General features: G+C 36.2%; 1 protein-coding gene across 3 annotated transcripts in view; it reads right to left on the bottom strand.

Moving 5' to 3' along the window:
• Nucleotides 1–22,333, bottom strand: part of LOC143223096 (uncharacterized) — a 31,899-nt gene extending 9,566 nt beyond the window's left edge. The window contains exons 1-3 of one of the 3 annotated variants that reach the window (XR_013012656.1): nt 21,378–22,332; nt 13,988–14,657; nt 2,421–2,514 (exon numbers count right to left, since the gene is read on the bottom strand). Coding sequence is in view for 2 of the 3 variants with exons in the window: in XM_076450543.1 (XP_076306658.1) it covers nt 2,421–2,514; nt 13,988–14,657; nt 21,378–22,029 (1,416 nt within the window). In the remaining variant the exon portion in view is untranslated. Of the gene's footprint in view, nt 1–2,420; nt 2,515–13,987; nt 14,658–19,112; nt 19,627–21,377 lie in introns of those variants that run through there. The other 2 variants (XM_076450543.1, XM_076450544.1) reach the window with 2 other exon arrangements.
• Nucleotides 22,334–26,615: the final 4,282 nt, after the last annotated feature.

The following is a 26,615-nucleotide window of genomic DNA, read 5'->3' as shown; positions in this document are numbered from 1 at the left end:
ACATTTTGCATGAGAAATATGAAAATGTTCTGATGCATAAAAGTATTTCAATCTTAAAGAGAAAATTATTTTGTATGCTGGAAAGTCAACATTCTGAAATAAATAAATTTAGGAGAAAATCTGTAATAAAAAAAATCTTAATAGTTAATTTAAAACCACACACAATGATTTTGACTTAATATCATAATTACCCGATGAATATGTAAGCTGCGTGGAATACACCTTTGCAAAAATTGTCTAAGTAAAGCATTTCCCTACTTGTGTTCTCAGTTACTTTTATAAAACATATTTGATCCAATTACTTTGTTTTTCATTGTAATGTAGTCTGAATATCTACTCGTGTTTTTATTCATAGTTTGAGAAATGAAATGCTTCCTATTTGAATATGTATGGTATTTGGAAATTATAAATGGCACACACTTAGCTTACTGTGTGATTAAAGTTGTTAAACTTTAAAGCCTGTAATTTTAAAATAGTTACCATACCTGCCAGTGTATAAGACAACCTTGAATTTTTTGAGCAAGTTCAGTGTATTTCTTTGCCAAGCAAGTCTAGAATGTTACTTTTGTAAAGAAATTTTTAGAAGCTATATTTAAACTGTGCTGAGATAATCAATGTAATCACAAGTGTGGATTTTTATGATCTTCAAACACTACAGATAGCTCAATGCAGCATTACTTAAGTCACAAACAAGTATTAAATAACTTCACAACAAAGTTTTCATCACAGTTGAACTTTTCTATTACAGAAAAATGCTAAACCTTAATTAAGATATAGTGCTCTACTACAAAATTAGTGTTACAGAAACTTTTTTTGATAATATTAGTAACATTCTAGTATGAAAGGTGAGAACAATACATTTCAATTAAAAAATTCCTTTATTACTTGTAACTGACAAGTAAGATAAATAATTTCAAGTTATGAAGACTTGAGATAAATGTTACAAATATGTTATTGTAATGCAGTATGTGACACAATGTAAATACACTTATCAGTGAAACAACAAAAGTAAAAGGAACAACTTAGTTTTGGTTATATAAAACTGGAGAGTTATTACTAGAACTATTTTTAAGCCTGCATATAACATGAGGGGTAAAAATCAGTATCATCTTATACATCAGCAAATATCATATTTTATTTTATTTATGAAAGATTAAATACATGAATGCCAACTGATAGTTTGTGTTCTGGTGAGGGACAGTCCTAATAATATAAACCTTAAAGGCATTTTGACATTGAGAACTGGAGTGTATTTCATCCACAATCCTAAAACCACCATATGAAATACAGGGTGTTCGGAAAGTCACTGTACAGTTTTGTAATCGTATTTTATTTAGTCTATTTCAAGACAGCAACTTATAGCAGTGTTTAGAAACAAAATAAAAAAGATCCAGGCCTGCATTGATACAAACGGGGGTCACTTTCAACATTGTTTATAATTGTCGTTCATATTTACTTCCTGTATTCTATATTGAAACATGTCTGTTAATAAATATATAAGTGCACAGTGGCTTTCTGAACACCCTGTATATACAAACTCAGCATGGACAGATAAATGCCTAAACTTCTAAAAAACTGCACAGAATGCTTTGACCAAAAAAGTGTAGAAAATATATATCTCAAGATTGTAAAAAAATGTATGACACGAAAAATCTGATTTTAAAAAACCATATTCACAATAAAGAAGATACATCTTATACACAGTGTTTGTTGAGACAAAAATATGTACAATTAATAATGAAGATACACAAACACACAGAAGAGAAAAATTTACGCAACTTAAAACATGTCATTATAAGATTATTGGCTTTTCATTAGCATGGATTGATTGGTAAAATTTGCTAACTGATTATTCATCTGCATTATTAATCAGTTATTTGCACAAGACTTGGACAACTGAAATGATAATAATAATAATAATTAGGAATGCTAATGTCAGTTGATTATTTTCATCAGTCAATTATGCTGAACAATTCTGAATTACTAAAAAAAATTATGAGAAATCGCAATAGCAATATTCATATTACTTGAATAATTAGAATAGCTAAAGGTAAAATTTGTCAAAAATATTTTGCTATCTTTTGGAACATGTAGTGCATACTGGATAAAATCAACCTATACACTTCATACTTTAAAATAACTTTTTATTTCAACTGACATTTTTACCTTTGTGGTTTCTTCAAGGCTAGTGTATAAAACGGTTTAATATTAGAACATTTAATATTGTAAAGCTAGAGTGTAACAGTCATTTCTTGTAACTTTATTCTCAAGATGAACAATTCCAAGAAACACTAATTTTAAGTAACTGATTACTTTCTTGACACTAATGATGTAATCAAGTTAACTGCCCAACTTTACTCTTCATACTTACAATGATAATACACTACTGAACAAAATGTATCCTAGCTTTTAAATTTTACCTTTTTCTTCAACATGGATTTATTATCTGTTGAAGCAGAAACTTCATTTGTTTGTAAACCTCTTGAATATTGATTAGTAGTCCTTGGTAAAGGCCTGTGAAAATCAAACCATAATTTTATAAAACATTAGGTTACAAGTTTTCCACCAACCTCTCATATATAAACTTCATCAATAATTAAAACTAGATTCTAAGAGCTAACATCTACCTATGTCTCAATCATAGAGCTATATCAAGAATATAGTTTCTTACTCTAGAATACCAATTAATCAGTCCATCCTCCTCCAAAATTAGCAAATCTCTTTTATTGTGATTGTTTATAAGATGCAAAATATACTTCAATCAAATGCATTAACATACAATTTCTAAAATATTTGTTTCCCAATTAACCAATTTTAAGTTTCCAGACTCATAACACAAAATCCAAGGTTCTTTTCTTTTTTGTCTCTCTCTCTAAGGACAAAGCACAGATAGCCCTACATTTTGCTTGGCACTAAAAATGAACCAACCAATTTTAAATACATTAGGATGTGCCTCTGTCTACAGAAAATAATACAAGAAAACATTGATTCAGTAGTACTTATGTAAGTCACATGATGCTATTTATTATATATATATATATGTAGACATACATGTTGATTAAGATAAACTCAATTCACATGAAGAGATTTTATGTTACAGATGGTCCTACCACTTAGTGTCAGTATAATAACAATAGACACTTCTGGCAACATTCTCTAATATGTCTTAAATGGTATTTTTCTTAACAAGAGAATTGTTTGTTGTTGTTGTTTTTTTAATTAATACTATACCTCATTATCATAAAATGATACTGTTATATGATATTTCAAAAACTACATAAAATTCTTTAACATGCATGGTATAAACCAAGGGAGCAGTCTTTGTTGTTGATCAAGAAATGCTGACACATTGTGGCTTTTTCTGGTTTTTGTTGAAACTTTATGATAATTCTCATCAGCTGAAATGCAGCCACTTGGCATTACTTTTACTGAACCAGAGTCTGTTAATGGTTAGGTCAAAAAAATGTGGAAAAAAAAATATTGGAGAGCAATTACCCAACAAATACAACCATCTGCATTGTGGAATATGTTTCAAATGTAGCCATTGTGGTTGTTCATGTAACAGATACAAAAGTGTGGTGGAAAGCAACTAACAAATCCTTTAGTTTAAGCTAATTACTTTGGTAATCCAGAAATAGATACAAGAAGTAATCAAATTCCAGCCACTTTGTGGAGGAATTTACTCTTGATTGGGTGTTACGTCCACATGGTAAAATTTATGGCCAGAAGTACACAGATTGATTCAAAAAACAATGTTATTGAAATGATCAAGATATGCCTCAAAGAGCAGAAGAATAAAATGGTCAAAGGAAGAATGCTTGAAGAATTGGAATTTACAAATTATTGATTCATTATACCATCTAAACATTTAAAGTACAGTTATGTAGCTATTCTCATTCTGTGCTGCCCTCTACATGTAAAATAGTTTAAATAATTCTCACATGTAATTTATCATGCAAAAAACCTCCCCAATATGAGTGTCACACACCCATATAACTCAAGTTTAAGCTGAAATGTAAGCACTGGTTGACAATGGAGAGGAAAAGTTGGAAGTATAAGAAGTAAGTACCTGTCAGAAATACCTTTCCGGTAGAGGAAAATAAAACTTCAGATAAAGTACTTTACTTCTACTAACATATATTACTGGAATTCTGCACTGAATAGATGGAGCAACTAGTGCATAGGGGGGAAGTAAAATCATTCAAAGGACACCCTCTAATAAGAAGATTAGAGATGAGAGACCACACCACTTCTATACCAAGTATACTCTTCACCTAGATGTGACAGACCTGAGCAGAAAATTATGAGGGGCACATTCAAATGGAAGGGCAAATGATGGGAAAGTGATCCTAACCACAATGTAATATATTAATCTCTCTGATGAATAGAATGTGGGTAAAATAAGGGATGTGCTCCAAGATGTAGAGTGACTAGTGCACAACAGACCATACAAGGCAAGTCAACTGCATCCAAAACTCTCAAATACTAAAAATTGATATCTGTGTGAAGGTATGAAAGAGGATCATATCATCTTCACCTCTGGTTCAACAGACTGGAGGTAGAAACCTCACCACTGATCTTTGAGCAGAATGAAATACATACATATCCCACTCAAATCAAACAGACAAGAACCATCTCAAATGCAGTAATAACCTCAGCATAAAAACCTAGATAGGTAGCGCAAGAGAAAGATGTGAAGCAAGTGCACCCACCATGTCAAACAACATTGGGGTTATGCACTTCAGATGAAGTGAGCAAGGGAGTAGGAACATCCTGATAACATGTATGAGGACTTAAATTAATTAGTTCAGTTCTAAATCCAAAAATAAACCACTGGGAAACACATTTAAGCAGAAGTAGAATAACAGATCCCAATCAAAGAGATGAAATGCATTTATGCCAGCACACTTCATGTGTGTGGATATCTTACTGATTGGTTCATCTCTAAATCCAAAACTCAATCACCAGGAAGCAACATCCATGTGGTGGAAGGATGAGAGAACCCAACTGCACTTTGTGTGTGAGGACAAGGTTGATTGGTTCAGTTCTTAAATCTAAAACTAAACTGCTTGGAACCAATATCCATGTGGGTTAGGATGAAGGGTGCCAATTGGCACAACATGAAGGTGGAAAATATGTTGGTTTGTTCAGCTCTAAATCCAAAATTCAACTGCTGAAAACAAACTTCCATATGGAGGTAGAACAAGAGACCTCAATCATTATGACAGTGCACTCCAAAATTTCAAATGGACAAACCTATACAGAGATAGAGTGTTTATTTGAAGGGCATCTCATCATCTATACCTATAAAACACCACTGCCCTACTCTTAACTGAATGGAGTTATTGTTTAGATTGTATATATCTCATTTAGAAGGATACCTCCAGAGACCACCACCCCAGTGGCTTAGAACTGGAAAGTGGTAAGGACTCTTACTCCACTTACTTCTAATATTGAAATTTTAATGGAGCTAAATTTAGCTCCTTGGATTAATCATAGTTTTAATTGGTACTATGATGAAGATCTAAAACAATTCAGTAGTAAATTTTATACAAATGGTTCAAAATATGCTACCACCATCACAGAGTTGGAATGAAACATGATTAGTCAAATGCAAACAAGAGGAAGAAAGGGAGCCAAAGCCCGTTGCCCTATTGAACATGCCAAGACATTAACATGGTAAGGTCTTGAGTTCATACACTACTGTCCTTGAGCCTCCTGTTAAATGACCCACACTCCCAACTTAAAGAGAAGAACATCATGGAAAAAGAAACAAATCTGAGCAGGGGGTAAGAAGCAGTAAACCTAACAATATGGGGGATATGTTAAACTCCCAATGCATACAGCCAAAAACAGAAGGAGAATATGTTGGTTGGTTGGTTGATTTAGTGTTTTATGGCACAAAGCAGCTAGGCTATCTGCATCAAACATCCAGTAGAAAGGTAAAATTAAAGTAAATGTAGTAAAATTCACAAAAGGAAATTAAGGTAAAACAAAACAGTTTAAAAAACACATAAATAGCATAAAACCAATGTTGACATCTAGTCTACAATGTTAAGAGAAAAACTACAGTAAGAAAAGTCATAAAGGACTTCCTGTAGCATAATGGTAATTATCATTGCCCACCAGGAAGACTAACAGGTAAGTACCAAAGCCACCGTAAGTGACCTGAAGTTAGCCTTTCCGGTCCTGGTTCCGAGTTATGTGACGTTATGGCCATTTTCAAAAAGCAAAGTAATAAGAGTTTTAAAAGACATGTAGCAAAACTTTAATAACTCACCAGAATGACTAACAGATAGTTCAAACAGCAGCATTATTCACCCAAAATTGGCATGTCCAGTCCTGGTATTAAGTTATTTAATGTTACGGCCATTTTCTAATTTCAAATTGAACTAGAGAGACTGATTCTTAAAGGAGAACCACATTAAACAAAGTTTAATGTATAATTTAAAAAACTTAAATAACATTAAAAAGATTAATGGCCTTTAAAAAACTAAAAATTTTACCAAGGTGGACAGTGTCACCATCACCAATAACACTGTCAAACATTATGGACAAACCATGGGACAGAACATGTTTAAAATGGCACAATTGTTGAGAGTCGTAACGATGACAAGAAAGTAAAATGTGGTTTATTGTGATCTGAGTGTTACACAGATTACACACTGGTGCATCAATTCCAGATAAAAGAAAATGAGGAGTTAAAAAACTGTGACCAACGCTTAGTCTAGTTAGAACAACCTCCCCCTTCCAATCCTTACAGAAGCAAGTCCAATATAGGGTTTCATTTGGAAAAGCTTATTTTCATGTTGTTCACTTCAAGTCAACTGCCAGCTGGCATGGAGCCGAGCTTTGAATACAGGACCATAGTCCAGGTATGAAATAGGCACAACGGTGATAGTGCCAGAGATAAAAGATGATATTTCCAATCAGGAGTATCTGCTTTTCTCAGATGACTTAAAAAAGGGTCACATTTGGGGCTGTAATAAGCCATGGTGGGATGGGCTGACCAGTGGATACTGCAATGTTGTCCAAGGACAGACCCAATTCACAACTGCTCCTGGATATGAAAGCCAAAAGGAGAAATGGCAGATTGTCTGTTCTGAAAAAGTATGGCCAACCGAGGAAGGAAAACACAACCCCAGATGGGATGCTTTGATAAGGAATGATGTTTCAAAGCATATAGTAAAGACAGTTGCAAAAAGCAAAGGTGCAATGAAGGTTCATGAGACTATGTATAAGCTCTGAACTGGGGAAGTGCGAAAAGCCCCAATGCACAGCCAAAGTCCTTGATAATGAATGGGGTCCAACATCTTTAAGGCCAAGGGTCTGGCAGAACCATAGACCAGTGATTCATAGTCAAGTTTCGATTGAATAAGAGCACGAAATAGCATAGAATATTGATCTGTTCCACAAGTGGTGGTAGGGAGGACATGGAGGATGTTCAGCGCTCTTGTACATTTGACCTGTAGCTGCTTAATGTGTGGTATAAAGGTCAGATTACGGTCAAAGACAAGCCCCAAGAATTTGTCTCAGGAACCACAGGCAGCACAACTTCACCAATACGGAGTTCAGGATCAGGGTGAATACCCTGTTAATGGCAAAAGTGCATGCAAACAGTTTCAGAGAGAGAGAAATTAAAGATGTTTGCTGTGGTCCACTTCAGTAAATGGTTGAGGGCAGTCTGTAGCTGCTGCTCAATATACCTCATGTTCGACGACTGGCAAGAGATGTGAAAGTCATCAACATAGAGCCCGTTTGCAACAGTGAGAAAGAGTTGTTCAGTGACGGCTTTAATTTTTATACTGAAAAGTGTGACACTCAAAACACAGCCCTGAGGGACTTTTAGTTCCTGTAGAAAAGAATGGGAAAGTGTCAAACCCACACAAACTTGGAATCTCCTGTCCCTTAAAAATGTTTTAATAAAAATGGGCCAATGGCCATGTAACCCATATATATGGAGGTCTTGCAAAATACCATACCTCCATGTTGTGTCATAAGCCTTCTCAATGTCAAAAAATATTGATACAAGGTGTTGTTTGAGAAAGGCTTCTCTGATTGACATTTCAAGTCAAATCAGGTGGTCCGTGGTGGAGCACTGTTGTCGGAACCCACACTTGGTGGGCAAGAGAAGGTTGCTTGATTCAAAGAACCAAAAAAGACAAACATTAACCATCCTCTCTAAGGTCTTACAGAGACAGCTCAACAAATTTTTCAAATCTCAGTTGCAAAGTAATTGGACAGTAGTTTGATGGAATCTTGGGATCCTTCCCAGGTTTAGAACTTAAAGGTAAGACAATAGTGGGACACCGTGTAGGTTATCACAGATCTGAAAAGGAGACGCCAATGCCTGATGCCAGGCAAAAGGGAAACGTAAGGGTTTACCTTCGGGATTTCATGACCTGGCGAGAACCGATCAGGATATCCTAGTATCCCCTCAGCAATCCGACCTAACTGATGAGCTCCCATTCTGCTGATGAAACTCAAGAAATACTGCCAGTCATTAACTCCTCATTTAGCCAGCCAGAGTGTTAAGCCATACAAATACTTCCAAATCGGGAGCAACCAGGGAAAAATAGCAAGAAAAGCAGAAGATAGATGGTGCAGCATGTCATAGTGTACATCATCTGCTCCAACCGATGTACTGCAACACTAATGAAGAGCCAGTTTCAGTTCCACCAGTGTAAAGGGGGCGAGATTAAGACCATAGTCATACAAACATATGAGACAATCAGCTGAGACAGTCCAAAACGCAAGGAAAAAATTCATGTGATTGCTCTGTCTGAGTCCTGATAGCTTTATATAAAATTGAAGGTGGAGGAGACTAAGCAGATGATGACGAAATTTTGAGATTTTCAAATACCTGGCAAAAAAAAGTAGAGCTTTCACCTAGAGTATCAGAGATGTCATAGAGACAATCAGCTCGAAAGGAAAAATGTGATTGCTCTGTCTGAGTCCTGATATCAGCTACTTCCTGGCCATTAGAGAGTAAGATTAAGAGGGGGACAGAATTGTATTGCCCACTGACTTTTCGAATCTTGTCCCATAGGACTCTGGAACTGGTGGTAGAAGATATGTCAGTTGTGAACTTAATCCAAGATTCCTTCTGGCTTTGACGTCTTACCCACCGAGCATGTGCATGGACCCACTGGAAAGAGATGAGGATTGAGAGTGTGGGGTATCAACGGAAAGTATCCCAAGCCTGTTGTTGAGCCTTCCATGCCATGTGGCAGGCAGGATTCCACCACAGATGAGGATATCGTGGAAAACGTGTCAAGGTTTTAGGAATACATTGAGCAGTTGCTTGTATAATACAGTCAGTTAATGCTGCCACACAGTCGTCTATTGAAAGTGGGCCAGTCTGCATGATTTAGCTCCCACCTGGGCACTTGGGTTGGGCAACATCAACCACGGCCAGTCTCTCTCAAAATTATAGGAAAATGATCACTGCCTCGTGGATTATTGTCAACCCTCCATGAAAAATGGGAAAATATTGAAGGGGAGCAAACCAAGAGATCAATAGCAGTAAAGGACTGACTATGTGTGTGAAAATGAGTAGAAGAACCAGTACTGAAAAGAGGAAGGTTGTGATCAGAAAGCATACACTCTACGGAGCAACCCCTCCTATCAATAACAGCACTTCCCCAGGATTAAAAAGGGAATTGGAAACTGTTAAATGAGAGCATCAAGGTCTGATTGACCATATGTCTCTCCAGGTGACAGGTAGAGAAAACAAACAGTGATGGTATGACCCAAGGAAACATGGATGGCTACTGCCCCCAAGGTTGTACCAAATGACAAAGACAGGGTGGCCACATGCTGATCAACCAACAGTGCCACCCCTCCATGGACTTGTCCATCACACAGCCTGTCATTTCTGTACAAAGAACCATGCTAAAAGGTGACTGTATTGGCAGGTTTCAGAAATGCTTCCTGTAAGGAAAGACATACATGATGGTAGAAAGCAATCAGTGTTTTGATATAATCCAGATTAGAACGTAAACCTCGAAAGTTCTATTGTATCAAGGTGGCCATTTTTAATGATGTGTAGGTGAATTGGGCAGAAAACCCTTCTGTCTATGACCATGTCTTTTTACCTTACTGTCCTTATTCGGAGGAGGTCTATTAACCTCCATGGATCCTGCCCTGGGTCGACTGGGCAGATCTTTGTTGTTGGAAGGAGATTCCAGTGACTGAGAATGCAAACGAATGATTGTTTTGCATCTTGGAGTGGGAGAAGATGTATTCGAGGAAATTCCTGTGCCCGTAACCAAAGGATGTGAATCTTCAGATTTGTTGGAATGTATGTAAGGGATAGAGATGGGTGTAGATGTTGATTCATCAACTTTTTTAACCATGAAGGACAACAGGCTTTTCATTTGTTTTGAGAATGATTCTCTTGGAGGCACAGAAAGATCTGTCTGCACTCCCACTGTAGTTGTGGAATGAAGTGCAGCAGCATACGTTCGAGATGAAGTGGTGGACAGCAATTTCTGAGCCTCAGGATAAGTAATGTGACGAGTCATTTTCAAATGCTGCACCTCTTTTTTCCTCCAACCATTTAGGGCAAGAACAAAAGTATAGAAAGTGTGAGAACCATTGCAGTTGACACAATGTGGGTCCGTGTCACACTCATAGGCATCGTGGTCCTTGCCACCACAATGAGCACGTCAGGGAACCACGACATGACATCTTTGAGTGGCCGAACCTCTGGCATAAGAAACATCAGAGAGGGTTTGGAATGTACAGCCATACCCTGCAATTTAGATAACCTGCCTTGATGGTGGCAGGTGCATGTGGTGATGTAAATGTCAAAATGAGGATATCTGTCAGCAGTGTAACTCCATCTTTGTGAGTGGAGATGCACCTCACTGCAGAAACTCCTTGAGTGGAGAAAGCAGTGAGAATCTCCGACTTGGGACGTTCTTCAAATACCTCTCAAAAATAACTCCTTGTGATGAATTCAAGGTAGCATGAGGGGTAACCTCAATAGGTACATCCCCAATTGCCTTTGAATTCAAGAGGAGTTTACTGTGTTGGGATGTGGATGTTTCAACCAATATGTCTCCAGATCGAAGCTTCTTTACTGACTTTGGAGAGCCAGCAAGTCCCTTCTGAATAAAAAGGGACATTTAATGAAACAGGGGGGCATTTGCCCTAAAGGATTTTCTGAAAGAGAATGTAAGATAAGAAAATGAGGTACAACTGGTGGTACAGATGTTGATCAGAGTCTTCAAGACATAGTAATTTACCTGTTGAACACTACCATGTAGGTGCCCACTGTCCGAACCCACCATGAAGGACACACTACAATGTCAAGCAAGGACACTGCAGCAACGCCAGGGTTTCGTAAACACTATACCCAAAAACCAGCATCAGACACAATGTCCACAACACCCATTGAGAACTTCCAACACTGGTACTTGGTTGACTCTAGCCCATGTGGACCAGCTGATTGACCTAAGCTGGCCACCCAAAGGCCGCTCGTCTACAGGAATTCAAGGCCAAATTGGTGTGTTAGGGTTAGACCCCTCAACCATCAGGATCCTCTCAGATCCTTTAGATCCCAGAGGAAGTAAACTGAAAGAACAGAACCTTCCCTAGGAGGTCCCCTCACCACGTACAGGAATACACACCAAGGGGAAGGAAGAGAGTTAAGAGGAGAATCCAAAGAAACCCTCCCATGGGTCATGCAAAAAATGTTCCAGGCTCTAAAGGAGAAATGTTTCCATAGAAGCCACATATCCCAATATGTTAGAACCTCAAACAGTAAGATAGTTAATTATAAAGGTTTGCATTACAGAATGCTCCAATAAATACATTCAAGGAGAAGAATGGATGGTCTAAATGTAGGTAGGTGTGTAAAATAAACAATTTTGAAATAGATTATTGTTATGTGGGTAACAGGAAAACGTATCCAACTAAAAACTTCTAGTGCCTGAGTTGTTTGTGTAAGAAGCAGATGAACATGTTATGACCACCCCATTTGTAGAAGCTAACCAAAACCAAGCATTCAAGTAGTGGTATTATTAAAACTAAAAAACAAATAAAAAACCCAAAATGAGAAAGTCAGGTAAATCACAGACCACCTGACAAAAGACATATGGAACCAAAACAAGTTAGAAGAGCAAGGTAAAAAACTGTTTCCAAATTATGTAGTGAAAAATACCTAATGCCCAAAAAATTGAAAAATAAGTACATGTATCATGGGCATCCCTAGTCCTGCAGAAATTGCACACCCAATTGTGATGAAAGACTATATTTTAAAAAAGAAAAAAAGAATTGATTGAGAAGGGAATGATGAATACAGAATTCCAATTGGCATCAGGCATAAACGATGAACTGAGACAAAAAGGAGGTATGTCAGGTAAGGAACAGAAAGCTGCCAGACATAAAATATGAATAAACATGGTAATGTCACAAAATGAAATGAAAAATCAACCAATATATATAGAATATAGCATTGCAGTTGAGGACTAGCATATTCTGCAGTAGAAGCCTCGGAAAACAAGCCACAATCAGATAGAGGAAAACTGACAAAATCTAGGTCATCCTAAACATGTTCAATGATTACAGGAGCAGAAACATGAGCAATATCAGAGAAGGTAGAATGCACCCTAGGCTCCAGGGATACACATAAGCTAAAATAATCATAAGAACAATAAATAATACACAATTACAAAAGTGAAATAGTTCATAAAACATAAATTTAAGTTAGTGTGTAATGAAATAAACTTACGTATTAAATGCTAGGTGTTGAAGAAAACAGGATACTTAACCTAATTATGAATATGCCTACAGACATAAATAAATTAGCTAAATTGAAAATAAAATACACTAGTTAAGCCTAACTGAACTATTTAAAACAATAAATATGATAAGACATAAACAGAAAAAAACACTAACTTAACAATAAGTATGTATAAAATTGGAAGAAATTTGTGTTGACCCCTGCTCATAGGGTCAAAGGTAATATAAAGTATAAAAGATAAATAATAACAAAAATAAAATGGACATCATGTTATTAAGTACATATTGACAAGATATGATGTACTGAAGAAAACAATATACTTAACCAAATATCTAAGATATATCAGTAAGATAAACTACAGGTAATCCTAAACAAATACCCATGCTGAGCCCAATCTAACATGGTGACATAAATTTAGAATTCAAAATGATTAACCAAACATGTTTCTAATGAAGTAGCCAGTTCATTAACTATGTAAGAATATAAAGTAATTATGCTTTAGAATATGCTACAAATATCACTGTTGTATAATAAACAGTAAACTAGATGAGAAAACTGATATTCAGATATGAAAATAAATTCATGAAGAGAATTCAAACTCTCTGAACACAAGTACTGCCAAACAAGTGATAGGCAGAATAGCGTAAAGTCACAAGTGTGTGGCACTACTATTGGTGTAGGCCCATTGCATGATAATTTGCATGAAATAATATGTTAAAATATGCAAATTATGAAATGGATGGGAGTGAAAGGCTTGAAGCACAGCAGACAAAAAAAATCTTTGTAAATATAAGGCAGCAATCTGAAATTTGAATCGAACTACACTATTACATCTACCAACTCAAGGTATGGCAAAATAATGATGTTCACAATGGTGACTTCTCAAGAAATGATCAACTCAATCATTAGTTTCTCGAATTAGGTCACCACAAAAGAAGAGTCAAGCAATTACCATCCCATAATAATTGTATTACAAGGCTTATGTACTTAATTATAAACATCCACATGGAAACAAAATATCACAACTCTTGCAATATTTATTTTTAATTATACTTTTTTTTTTAAATATTTATGTAAACCAAAACCCAGAGAGTTTCTCAGTTCAAGGCATTTCTAAATACATGTTTTTAGCAGTTTTCACAATAGAAACTTTTTGCTAAACTATAACTCCATAGTAAAAAGACCCCTCTTGGCTCATATGATGCACATTAAAAAGGCAAACAAATATTGGTTTACCTAGCTGGAGGGCTTCTGCCAGTTTCACTGCATGGTCTGGCTAGACTGAATCTGAAATACTGAGCTTCTCTTCCTTCTTCTGAAGTATGAGATGGGGAACTAAGAGAACTGCTAGTGTCACTTTCAAATGATTGGTCCTTTTTGTTAGATCCATAACTCATTCCAACAACACCTGGATTTACTTGAAGTTGGCTATTTCCATGACTGTCAGTGTAAGAGGCTGACACAGGATCATTCATACCCGACTTTGATGACTTTTGGCAAACATTCAAATGGTGAAAGTAATGGCCAGATGAAGGTTTGTTGAAATCTGACCTGGCTGGACTATGTTGAACCTCATGGTGATCAACAATAGTGGTAGATCTTGGTTGATTAAAAGCTGGTGAAGCTGAACTCTGAGTAAAATTATCATATTCAGCAAAATGGTCAGATGTTGATTTATACAAATTTGATTTTGCAGAACTTTTATCAGCTTTAAGATAACCAGTGTAATGGATTGATGATCTATGGACACCTGGTACTTGATGATAAAGACTTTTATGATGGTTAACAAAAGCAGATGTAGATGCATTACAACTTGGGTTAGCCAAATGCTGCTTCACCTCAGAATGTTGATGGTGAAATGAAGGTGAACACATAACACTTGGTTTTGTAAGACCCTTTCTTGAACCTGAAAGCAAAAGAAAAAAAATACAAAAAGTTATCAACTGTAATGGTTCAAACTAGTTTCAAGCACAAAGTCTAATGTGAAAATAAATAAATAATTTAGGATGCATCATTTACTTCCTTCTTAAAATAGCTTCTTCAAACTCTAATAAACAAACAATGTTTTATCTTTCCACACTGTTTAACAAACAGAAAGAACAAGAATCAAAAATATGCACAAGTTTTTTAAAAGATGAATATTACAAAACTAATATAAATGCAATCATAAACCTCAGAGCAGTATGCCAAGCATTTTATTTTTATGCTCTGAACTGTGATTCAACTAATGCATTAAGTTGCACTTTGTGGATAAAGAAAAATGTTACATTCTTATATTGAAAATGCATATTAAACTATTCATTTTTATCAAATATTTCTATTTAAAACAGTCAATATTTCTTACACTTCACCAAAAGAAGTAAACTTGTCTAACATATATATACCATAGCCTATTTGATCCTTTAAATCAGTTTTTACACATTCATCCTTAAAAAATGTAAAAATACAAAACCATTTATTTTTCAGGAAAATTTTAACACTGCCCTTCTTCACTACTCCTAGAACTAACACAATCTATAAGTCAAACTCCATGTTAGAAAAATAAAACTGTCTTAACTGGAGTCTAGCTCATCTTTTGTAAATCCTAAACTTGTGTCCCATCTTTCCATTGTCTTCAGAATACAGTACATACAAATTAGAGGTCCTATTATTATGAAACCCCCAGATAAACTTATAAGTTTCAATATTATTGTCTCTAATCTTTCTTTTCTTGAGGACAAATAAATTAACACAAAGCTAACATCATTTTCCTTCAGCCATGCTACTGCTTTAATTTTCATTTATATAAAACATCATCTGAATAATGATAACCAAAATGCATTACCTTGTTTATTTTACAATTATAGGCTATTTGCCAAATATTTATCCAACTTACAAATTTATTCAAGTCATTCTGCAGTACATAACATCCTCAATACAGCTAGAAATATCCAAGTGCTTAATGTCATTTATCAATATACCTAATTATGCCCCCCACCAATGTCTTAAGTCAGTGGTGCACAAAGTCTGGCCTGCGGGCCAAATCCAGCCCACAACGAGCTGCCAAGTGGCCTGCAATGTACAATGGGAAAGTCAAACGTAGAGAGTTGGTGTGCTTAGGGTTCATGCCTGTGCGAAGATTAAGCACTATAGAAGAATATTCATTAGATTAGATACTGGATGGTTCCATATTTGTGTCAAACAATAAAGAAAATTTAATAAGCAAATCTCGTTAATGCATAGGCATTTAATCATTGGCACAATGATGTAATATTTCTGTAATTATGAAATCTCACGTGTTCCAATTGTTCTTCAAGATTTACTTACAAGCCCTATTTTGATATTATTTTGTAACAAAAATTGCAGCTAATTGTAAAAGAAAAGTTGACAAGGAAAACCGACAGTTTCACAATGATTGGACTGTGCAATACTGTTTTGTTCAACAAAAGAAGAACGTGATTTGTCTGCTGTGTCATTCAACAGTAGCAGTGGCAAAGGTATCCAATATAAAGTGTCACTACGAGTCGAAGCATAAAAATTCACACAATGTTGTCACTGATGAACGAACAGCTCGAATTGAATCTCTGTGGTGGTCGCTGAATCACCAGCAGAACATTTTCTCAAAGTAGTCAGCAGACTTAAATGCAGCATGTGAGGTCAGTTACGATATTTCATTGAAGATAGCGAAATCTGGCCGACCACTCACTGATGGTAATTTTGTTAAGCAATGTATGATTACTGCATTGGAAAAGTTGTGTCCGGAAGCAATTCGCAAGCTACAGATGATGGCTTTGAATCGTATGACAGTTCAACAAAGAATTTCACACCTCTCAGCAGATGTGACAAGGCAGCTTACAAATAAAGCAGTCAATTGTCTACTTCTCTTTGGCAACAGATGAGTCAACTAATCTCAGTTCAACAGCACAGCTACTAGTTTTTGTTCATGGTGTGTCATCATCGTTTAATACCACAGAGGAACTAATCGGCATGGGTTCCATAAAGGGTCAGACAACTGGGTCTGCTCTATTCTAGTAGTGTTTTATTGTATTTCACAAAACTGGTAAGCGTGACAACTGATGGAGCACCAGCCATGACCGGAGAAAGTAGCGGGCTGGTAACACTGTTGATGAAGCGTCGAGGAAAGCAGAACAGACAGTAGGTGAAGTTGCACTGTATTATTCACCAACAGATTCTGTGCAGCAAAAAACTTGGTTTTCAGGCACTGATGGCATTAGTGACGAAAACCATTAATTTCATCAAATCACGAAGGCTCAATCACCGTCAATTTTGAAGTTTTCTTGAAGAAATTGATCCAGACTATGGTGATCTTGTGTATCACTGTGAAGTATGCTGGCTGAGTCGAGGGAAGATACTCAGAAGATTCTGGGAGTTGATTGATGAGATGATAGAATTCCTCAGAAGCAAGAACAAAGACACAGAAGTAATTTCCATGATTGATCCAGCATGGCAAGCTGATTTGACCTTTCTGGATGACATGACACAACACTTGAGTGATCTGAATTTGAAGTTGCAAGGCAAAAATCAGCTTGTCTGTCAGCTTGCAAATCATGTCTGAGCTTTCAGGACAAAGTTACAGTTGTTCTGGCAACAAGCAGCATCAGGCAACTTCGTGCACTTTCCCACTTTTCAGTCACAGCTACAGAAGAATCAGGACATTGACACACAAGTTTATGTTGGGAAGCTAGATACCTTGATTCAATCCTTCAACTCACGGTTTCATGACTTTGACCAATACAGATTGTTGATGAAACTTTTTGCTGATCCGTTCAGTGTGTCAGCGGATGACTTGTCAGCAGAATATCAGTTCAAACTTACTGATCTCCAGGCATCTAATGAACTACGTGCTATTTACTGAGAAAACAGTTTGCTTGACTTTACAAAACGTTATCTGATACATTTGCTAATCTAAAAGAGAATGCACTTGTCCACACCAGCATGTTTGGCAGCACGTACTGTTGCAAACAGGCTTTCTTGCATATGAAATTGAACATAAACAACACTTACAATCATCTGAAAGCAGTCTTGAGTCTTTCAACGTCAAACATCAAGCCGGACATTTCTAAGCTCGTAGATGACATGCAGTACCATCCATCGCACTCACTTTGTGACAGTTGGCGTATCATAACATTTCTTAGAATAATGTGCAAACTCTCTGATGTAATAGTTATTTGTATGTTCTTAAATGTGATGTCCATCTTGCATGAAACAACTGTGGGACAATTTTAATCTTCACTTTTTTGTGGCCCCCAACGGTTACGCAAAATCTGTTTGTGGCCCCTGACTCAAAAAGTTTGTGTGCCACTGTTTTAAGTACTGATTTCTAAATATCCATTAGTAATAAGACTGATTTCATTGGACTCTTTAATAACAGCATTTTGCTGTCTTCCATCCAATTACCCTATAATCCAATTAATTAGTTCTTCTTAACCTTTATAAATGTGATTGTCTTAATTAATATTCTGTGTGACAATTTGTCAAAAGTCTTTTAAACTCTAATTACAAGTCCACACCCCTTCCATTACCTAAATAACAAGTAACTTCATTATTTTTTTATGGGGGGGGGGGTATATAAAGTCCCTTACTCATCATTAATAACCTGAAATACCTTAAGTATGCATAGAGAGAAGTGAACAAAAGAATAGAGTAGGCTTCTATGTTGCTTGTGGATTCCTTCTTCCCTTCACTGAAATTACACATTTAAATGAAGAAGACAAATTCACAATTAGCAAGTAAACAAACATATTAGTAAGCCAACGTCCAAGAAATCACTTGTAAACAGACAAAAGCAAATAGAGTATGTGATACATCATGGTAAAAGATGTAGAAGTATTACTGAGGATCTAACTTGCTCTGTACTTTTGCAAGTCTACTGAATTTTAAAAAAAGTATCTGTAAAAACTGCACATTAACCATTGGCAACAACATGACCATTATTAACATTCACATGCAAGAGAACTAGTATTTAGAAAAGTAATCATTAAGCCTGTTACATCTACTGTAACTGGGAATTAGTTTGAATTTCTAAAGAAATCAATTCTATATATTTCAAATTTTAAAAAATAGGTCCAATAGCTTGATGGAAATCTGCACTTGCATTGCAAAATGTCACCTAAGTACTACCAGTGATGAAGTTTGTTACACTGATATTGTTTATGAAGAAGTTACAATTTCTTGTACAGAAACAGAACAAGTGTCCTTACATTTTTCATACTGTCATTATTTTAAAGCTTCATATTCATGTGCTATACTACAACCTATTGCTTACAGTATATTTATAAATAACTAAATATACTACAACCTATTGCTTACAGTATATTTATAAATAACAACATTTTTGTCTTACATTTATTTACTTTTTTACCTGTAATTCTGCCAACTGTAACTTTTTGAAGGGCTGAATCTCTACTAAAATCAGTTAGATATGAATCTGTCAAAGCTTCAAGCTTCTTGTCTCTCTGGAAACTTTCTTGATTAGAAACTACTTTAAATGGCCTTGTAAGAGCTTGGATTGATGTAAAAGCATTAATTCCAATTTCTGTCTGAGTAGATACAGAGCGTAACTGACTTGAGTCACTTGATTCTGTTACTGTATTAGAAGATTCAGGTCCATCTTCTGTACTCAGTTGTTCATCTATATTTGTAGCACTTACTATTATATCTTTATTTTCTTTGTATGGATTATTTATTTTTAAATTCATCTTTCTTTTCTCAATTCTAGTATGTTTGTTTGCAGACTGATAAGATGAGGTGCCTCCTTTCATTTTAGAATACATGTTTTTAGGTGCAGAATAAAAAAGACCATCAACTTTTACTTGGCCATTACTGAGGCTTTTAGCTTTACCTGTAATTTTTCTTCTCTGTTGTTCTGTAAATACTTTATCCTCAAGCAGCATCAGGCAACTTCGTGCACTTTCCCACTTTTCAGGCACAGCTACAGAAGAATCAGGACATTGACACACAAGTATATTTTGGGAAGCTAGATACCTTGATTCAATCCTTCAACTCACGGTTTCATGACTTTGACCAATACAGATTGTTGATAAAACTTTTTGCTGATCCGTTCAGTGTGTCAGTGGATGACTTGTCAGCAGAATATCAGCTCAAACTTACTGATCTCCAGGCATCTAATGAACTACGTGCTATTTACCGAGAAAACAGTTTGCTTGACTTCTACAAAACGTTACCTGATACATTTGCTAATCTGAAAGAGAATGCACTTGTTCACACCAGCATGTTTGGCAGCATGTACTGTTGCAAACAGGCTTTCTTGCATATGAAATTGAACATAAACAACACTTACAATCAGCTGACTGATGATTACCTGAAAGCAGTCTTGAGTCTTTCAACGTCAAACATCAAGCCGGACATTTCTAAGCTCGTAGATGACATGCAGTACCATCCATCGCACTCACTTTGTGACAGCTGGCGTATCATAACATTTCTTAGAATAATGTGCAAACTCTCTGATGTAATAGTTATTTGTGTGTTCTTAAATGTGATGTCCATCTTGCATGAAACAACTGTGGGACAATTTTAACCTTCACTTTTTTGTGGCCCCCAACGGTTACGCAAAATCTGTTTGTGGCCCCTGACTCAAAAAGTTTGTGTGCCACTGTTTTAAGTACTGATTTCTAAATATCCATTAGTAATAAGACTGATTTCATTGGACTCTTTAATAACAGCATTTTGCTGTCTTCGATCCAATTACCCTATAATCCAATTAATTAGTTCTTCTTAACCTTTATAAATGTGATTGTCTTAATTAATATTCTGTGTGACAATTTGTCAAAAGTCTTTTAAACTCTAATTACAAGTCCACACCCCTTCCATTACCTAAATAACAAGTAACTTCATTATTTTTTATGGGGGGGGGGGTATATAAAGTCCCTTACTCATCATTAATAACCTGAAATACCTTAAGTATGCATAGAGAGAAGTGAACAAAAGAATAGAATAGGCATCTATGTTGCTTGTGGATTCCTTCTTCCCTTCACTGAAATTACACATTTCAATGAAGAAGACAAATTCACAATTAACAAGTAAACAAACATATTAGTAAGCCAACGTCCAAGAAATCACTTGTAAACAGACAAAAGCAAATAGAGTATTTGATACATCATGGTAAAAGATGTAGAAGTATTACTGAGGATCTAACTTGCTCTGTACTTTTGCAAGTCTACTGAATTTTAAAAAAAGTATCTGTAAAAACTGCACATTAACCATTGGCAACAACATGACCATTACTAACATTCACATGCAAGAGAACTAGTATTTAGAAAAGTAATCATTTAGCCTGTTACATCTACTGTAACTGGGAATTAGTTTGAATTTCTAAAGAAATCAATTCTATATATTTCAAATTTTAAAAAATAGGTCCAATAGCTTGATGGAAATCTGCACTTGCATTGCAAAATGTCACCTAAGTACTACCAGTGATGAAGTTTCTTACACTGATATTGTTTATGAAGAAGTTACAATTTCTTGTACAGAAACAGAACAAGTGTCCTTACATTTTTCATACTGTCATTATTTTAAAGCTTCATATTCATGTGCTATACTACAACCTATTGCTTACAGTATATTTATAAATAACAACATTTTTGTCTTACATTTATTTACTTTTTACCTGTAATTCTGCCAACTGTATCTTTTTGAAGGGCTGAATCTCTACTAAAATCAGTTAGATATGAATCTGTCAAAGCTTCAAGCTTCTTGTCTCTCTGGAAACTTTCTTGATTAGAAACTACTTTAAATGGCCTTGTAAGAGCTTGGATTGATGTAAAAGCATTAACTCCAATTTCTGTCTGAGTAGATACAGAGCGTAACTGACTTGAGTCACTTGATTCTGTTACTGTATTAGAAGATTCAGGTCCATCTTCTGTACTCAGTTGTTCATCTATATTTGTAGCACTTACTATTATATCTTTATTTTCTTTGTATGGATTATTTATTTTCAAATTCATCTTTCTTTTCTCAATTCTAGTATGTTTGTTTGCAGACTGATAAGATGAGGTGCCTCCTTTCATTTTAGAATACATGTTTTTAGGTGCAGAATAAAAAAGACCATCAACTTTTACTTGGCCATTACTGAGGCTTTTAGCTTTACCTGTAATTTTTCTTCTCTGTTGTTCTGTAAATACTTTATCCTTAGTTAGTTTATTCAGGATATTAAGGTCCTCAACCAGTTGTTTCTGTCTTTGGGTCAGGTCTTCTTGTAGCTCTACCCATGAACTACGTAGGCTATTCACTGTAGAAGTTGTCAGTATTGAGTCTGACATATTTATGGTTACATAAAATGTTGTTGTCCGTATATTAAATAGAGAAACAAAACAGAAACAACTTTTACTTTAGTGTACTACTGTAGTTCAAAATAGCGTTAAGCATTCACACGTACTTCTGTCATAAAAATAAAACTATAAATATGGCACAAGCATACGCAAAGTACTAATACTAGTAAAAAAAAAAAAAAAATTCTGATGATCACATACTTCATTCTAACTCACACGACCCCATTTTCCAATATATGATTAAGATTTAAATCTACCAGTTAGGACATATAGTCTTACGTCCTCTCAAGGAACTATCGTACATCATAAATATTATAGGAAAAATATTGTTAAAAAGAAACACTGTTTTTATTATTAAGTAAAAATAGTTGCAAAATAGTAATTGAAAAGGGTGATATATTTATATTTAGTTATTACATAAACAAAGTTTTTAAAGTATACTGCAAACATTTTAATCAAAAAGTATATATATACACACATATACATTTAATGCATACTCTAAGGCAAGAGTTCCCAGGTACAAAGGTTCAAGACTTGTTTGAGATCCTTGACACTTTTATATGTGAAAACAGCTTAGACTGGACTTAGTGCGTTGGCGTCTGTATCAGTGGTGGTCTCTCTATGTCCCGCTATTATGGAGGATTGCAGACACTCATACGAAGCAAAGCTCTTGATGCACTGTGGACCCACTGCATAATCCACAGGGAAACCATTGCGTTAAAGCACCCGAGTCCTCCACTGAACTTAGTCATGGAAAGTATGTTGAAAGTGGCGAACTTTATCAAAACTCGGCCACAGAAGACGGGGTCTTTAAAAAATGTGTGAGGATATGGAATTTGAGCACAAATCTTTGTTGTACTGCTGCAGCTCGTACTATTCCGTGTGTTCGAATTACGACTGGAACTCTCCTCTTATCTCAAAGAAGAAGAACATGAATGTGCTGAAAACTTCTTGGATACTGATTTTTTTTGTCAAAATTAGCATACCTGTGCGATCTCTTCGAAAAACTGAATACGTTAAATTTCTCTCTGCAGGGACGCAACACGCATCTTCTGAAACTCGTAGAGGAGGTTTCAGCCTTCAAAATAACGTTACTATTGTGGATAAGAAAAATGAATAAAGATGGTGGCGAAGACTGTTTCCCACTGTTGAAGCAGGTTGTTATATTCAATGAAGTTGAGTTGACCCACAAACTAAAATTTGTTTTGAGGAGGACTTAACACTGCTTGGTGACTGGTTTTAAAAGTACTTTCCAGAAAACATGAAGGAGTTTGCATGGATCCAAAACCCATTCAAGACTAAGGCCACATCCGAATTTATCTCTGCAGAAAAAGAAAATCTTATTGAGCTGCCTTGTAACAAAACTTTAAAAATGAAATATGGCAGCATAGAACTAACTGAGTTTTGGATATCAGTAAAAGATGAATATCCGCTGCTAAGTACTAAAGTTCAGCGAATCCTAATTCCATTTGCAACGTCATGTCTCTGCAAAGCTGGGTTTTCGGCGGTTGCTGTAATAAAATGCAAGTACCGATCGAAAATCAATGTGGAACAGGAAATAATAGTGGTAGTGTCCAATCTGATTCCAAGGTTTAAAAAGCTGTGCAGTGCTCAACAGGCGTACACTACCCATAAGTATTTGTGATTATTTAAAAATGGGATAAAATATTGTTTTTACTTTCAATTTACGTGTATTATTCCTTCAAACGGCTACTAAGTTGTTAGGACATAAATACTTATTAAGTATTAAATTGTTTGGACCTAACTACTTAATAAACGAGTACAGTTAGCCCTCGTGTAGCTTTGCGCGAAATTCAAAAACAAAAAACAAACTTAATAAACGGAACTGTTAGATTTTTCTTTTTGCCTAGGGTTAGTTAGTTATCACCATTAGATTCCATCTAGAAACATAAGGCCGCAATCGCTTGCGAATTCTTCAACAAGTATTTAAGTGAGTAGGTTGTTAGCCCACTGCACCGAGCCGTCCCTAATTTAGCAGTGTAAGACTAGAGGGAAGGCAGCTAGTCATCACCACCCACCGCCAACTCTTGGTCTATTCTTTTACGAACGAATAGTGGGATTGACCGTCACATTATACACCCCCACGGCTGGGAGGGCGAGCATGTTTAGCGCGACGCGGGCGCGAACCCGCGACCCTCGGATTACGAGTCGCACGCCTTACGCGCTTGGCCATGCCAGGCCATGTGAGTGATAGGAAAGACGGGAAAACTGGACGAGAGCAGCATAAGTGAAGTGAGCCAGACCTTGGCCCGTGGACGGAGTACACTGGCGGCTGGCAAATTGATTTAAAATTTACTATAGTTGAATAACCTATGACTGAATAAACGGCTCTTTTCAGGATCAGGTAAGAATGTGGCTGGGACCTACAGATCCGATGCCAGAGATTTTGCTGTCGGGGGAAACGGGAGTACCCCGAGAAAACACTTACACGGCCTGAGCGCCGAAAAATCTACCCAGACCGTGCCCGGAAGTAGCTGGGAAGAAACATAGGGGGGGGGGAGTAGAAAAACTGATAAACTGTGCCGATGGTATACATGGAAACTGTTAGCTGCGGTCTTGTGGATCAGGTAGTAACTTTGTCATGAACTGAACTTGTTTTCACACTTGAAGCCCATTGGTGCAAGTGAAAAACGTGGTCTAGGTGGTGGAACAACTGGCTGTTCTTCGGTGAGTCTGTGATGCTTTGTTTGTTCTTGTGATTTTGGTTTGAGTTTTCTACGTGGAGGTAGTTTGTTTTTCTGTTTGAACTGTCGCGTCGATAGTTATCTTGGTAATGGTTTGAGTCTGGCTGGTTGTTGAATTCTGTGGCATGATCTGTCCTTTTTTCTTTCTTAGACTGCTGAAACTTGACGTGTTGCTAACAGAGGGAGTTGACGTCTTCTGGGTCGAGTTATCTGTATGTCTTCGTGTTTCTTCTAGTTAGATGTGGACTCGGCGGTATTTTTGTAGTTTCTCGTTGGAAGTTGTCCGTTGGTTGTTTATGATGTCTGGGTGCTTTGTTTGACCAAGTGTTGAAGGGTCGTCGATGTGGGCGTTCGGCTCTAAAGTGAAAAATGTGTAATAACATCCGTCACGTAAAATACAATCAGTACTGTACTTCGACGTTGTCACTATCTTCATGAAGTACGTAGGAAGGTTAGTGTTCTTAGAAAAAAATTCGATGAACAGCATATACATTGGCTTGGATTTGAGGTTCTATGGCTTGTTTGATTTCTTCTGGTTGTATTGATGGGTCGACGCCCCTGAGGAATACTGAATAAAGACTGACTGGACTTTTGGTAGGGAAACAACTTACATTAAATTCGGTGTTCCATGGCTGGCACAGATAAATTTGGTCTGCGGTAGTGGTGGGTTGGATGAGAATTCCGCCCCGGCGTAAGATTCGGGTCCTGGACGGTTCAATGGTTGCCCCTGGCTTGGCTTGGGCGATCGACGTCGCGACTTGAAGCGGCATGAGGTTCGACGATAGACCGTCGACTATTACCGGCGGTACTAACGGCCTGACTGGTGTGGATGAACGTTTCGTCTTAAAAAGCATGTTGGCAGATATATCAGTACGTCTGATTTACTCAGTGACTAGCTCTGGACTCTCCTGTGTTCGATGTTACACTCGTTACAAACGAATTTATTTTGATTTCAGATCGTGGTTTCGAGATTAGAGCACCCAATTCAAGGAAGTTTATGTGTAGAATAAATAACCCACACAGAGAGAACTGAATACAGATGCAATAATCTTCTATTTGTACGCTGTTGAGCACTTTTTATCTAAACTCTCAAGGTTATCTTGGAATAATAAAACTCAAAATCACTTGATACTCTATTTTAATGATCTTGACGTTTGTTAATAAGGCCTTCTATTATATTCAGTAACACACACATCAGTTATTAAATAAATGAACATGCGAAATCCTCTTAGCCATAATGTGTTTAACTCTGAACAATTCTTCTACATCTTTTAAGTAATTACACTTTAAGCATTTCTCAATCTACTATTTCTTCAGCATATGTAATGTTCTTCACTTTTCTCTCTATACATTATTGAACGTTTAGTGAAGTACTGTTAGACTAGATCAGAAAGATTATAGGTTCTGAATTACAGACATCTTCCATCTTCTGGAATCAGAACAATTTCCCAGAACAATTTAACTTTTGAGTGGAAAACACAAAATTATGTACACAGTTAATAGTGTTTTCCTGATTTTTCAAGTAGTTCAATGGATCTATTTTCAAAATCATTTCTTTTAACCCATTTGTTATAAGTGGGATCTTCCATTAACAAAGAATGTGCACAGTTAGTTTATGGCAATGCTGTTAACAGGTGTTTGCAGTTTAAATATTGAGATCAAGATGTTTAATAATAGTAGAAAGAAGAAAATGTAAGCAAATGTTGCTCACTCAAAGAAATAGAGCCACTCAACCAATAATAACTGGCATCATGCAGACACTTACCAATGCCTGACAATGAAAATGATCAAATGTACAACTTAAATATAGTATTGTATTTCTGGATATTTATGAACATAGAATTCATCACAATGAATACTAGAAGAGGGGTT

This window comes from Tachypleus tridentatus, chromosome 8, assembly GCF_004210375.1.
Source record: "Tachypleus tridentatus isolate NWPU-2018 chromosome 8, ASM421037v1, whole genome shotgun sequence".
NCBI lineage: Eukaryota > Metazoa > Arthropoda > Merostomata > Xiphosura > Limulidae > Tachypleus > Tachypleus tridentatus.
This window is presented reverse-complemented; position numbering and strand designations above follow the sequence as displayed.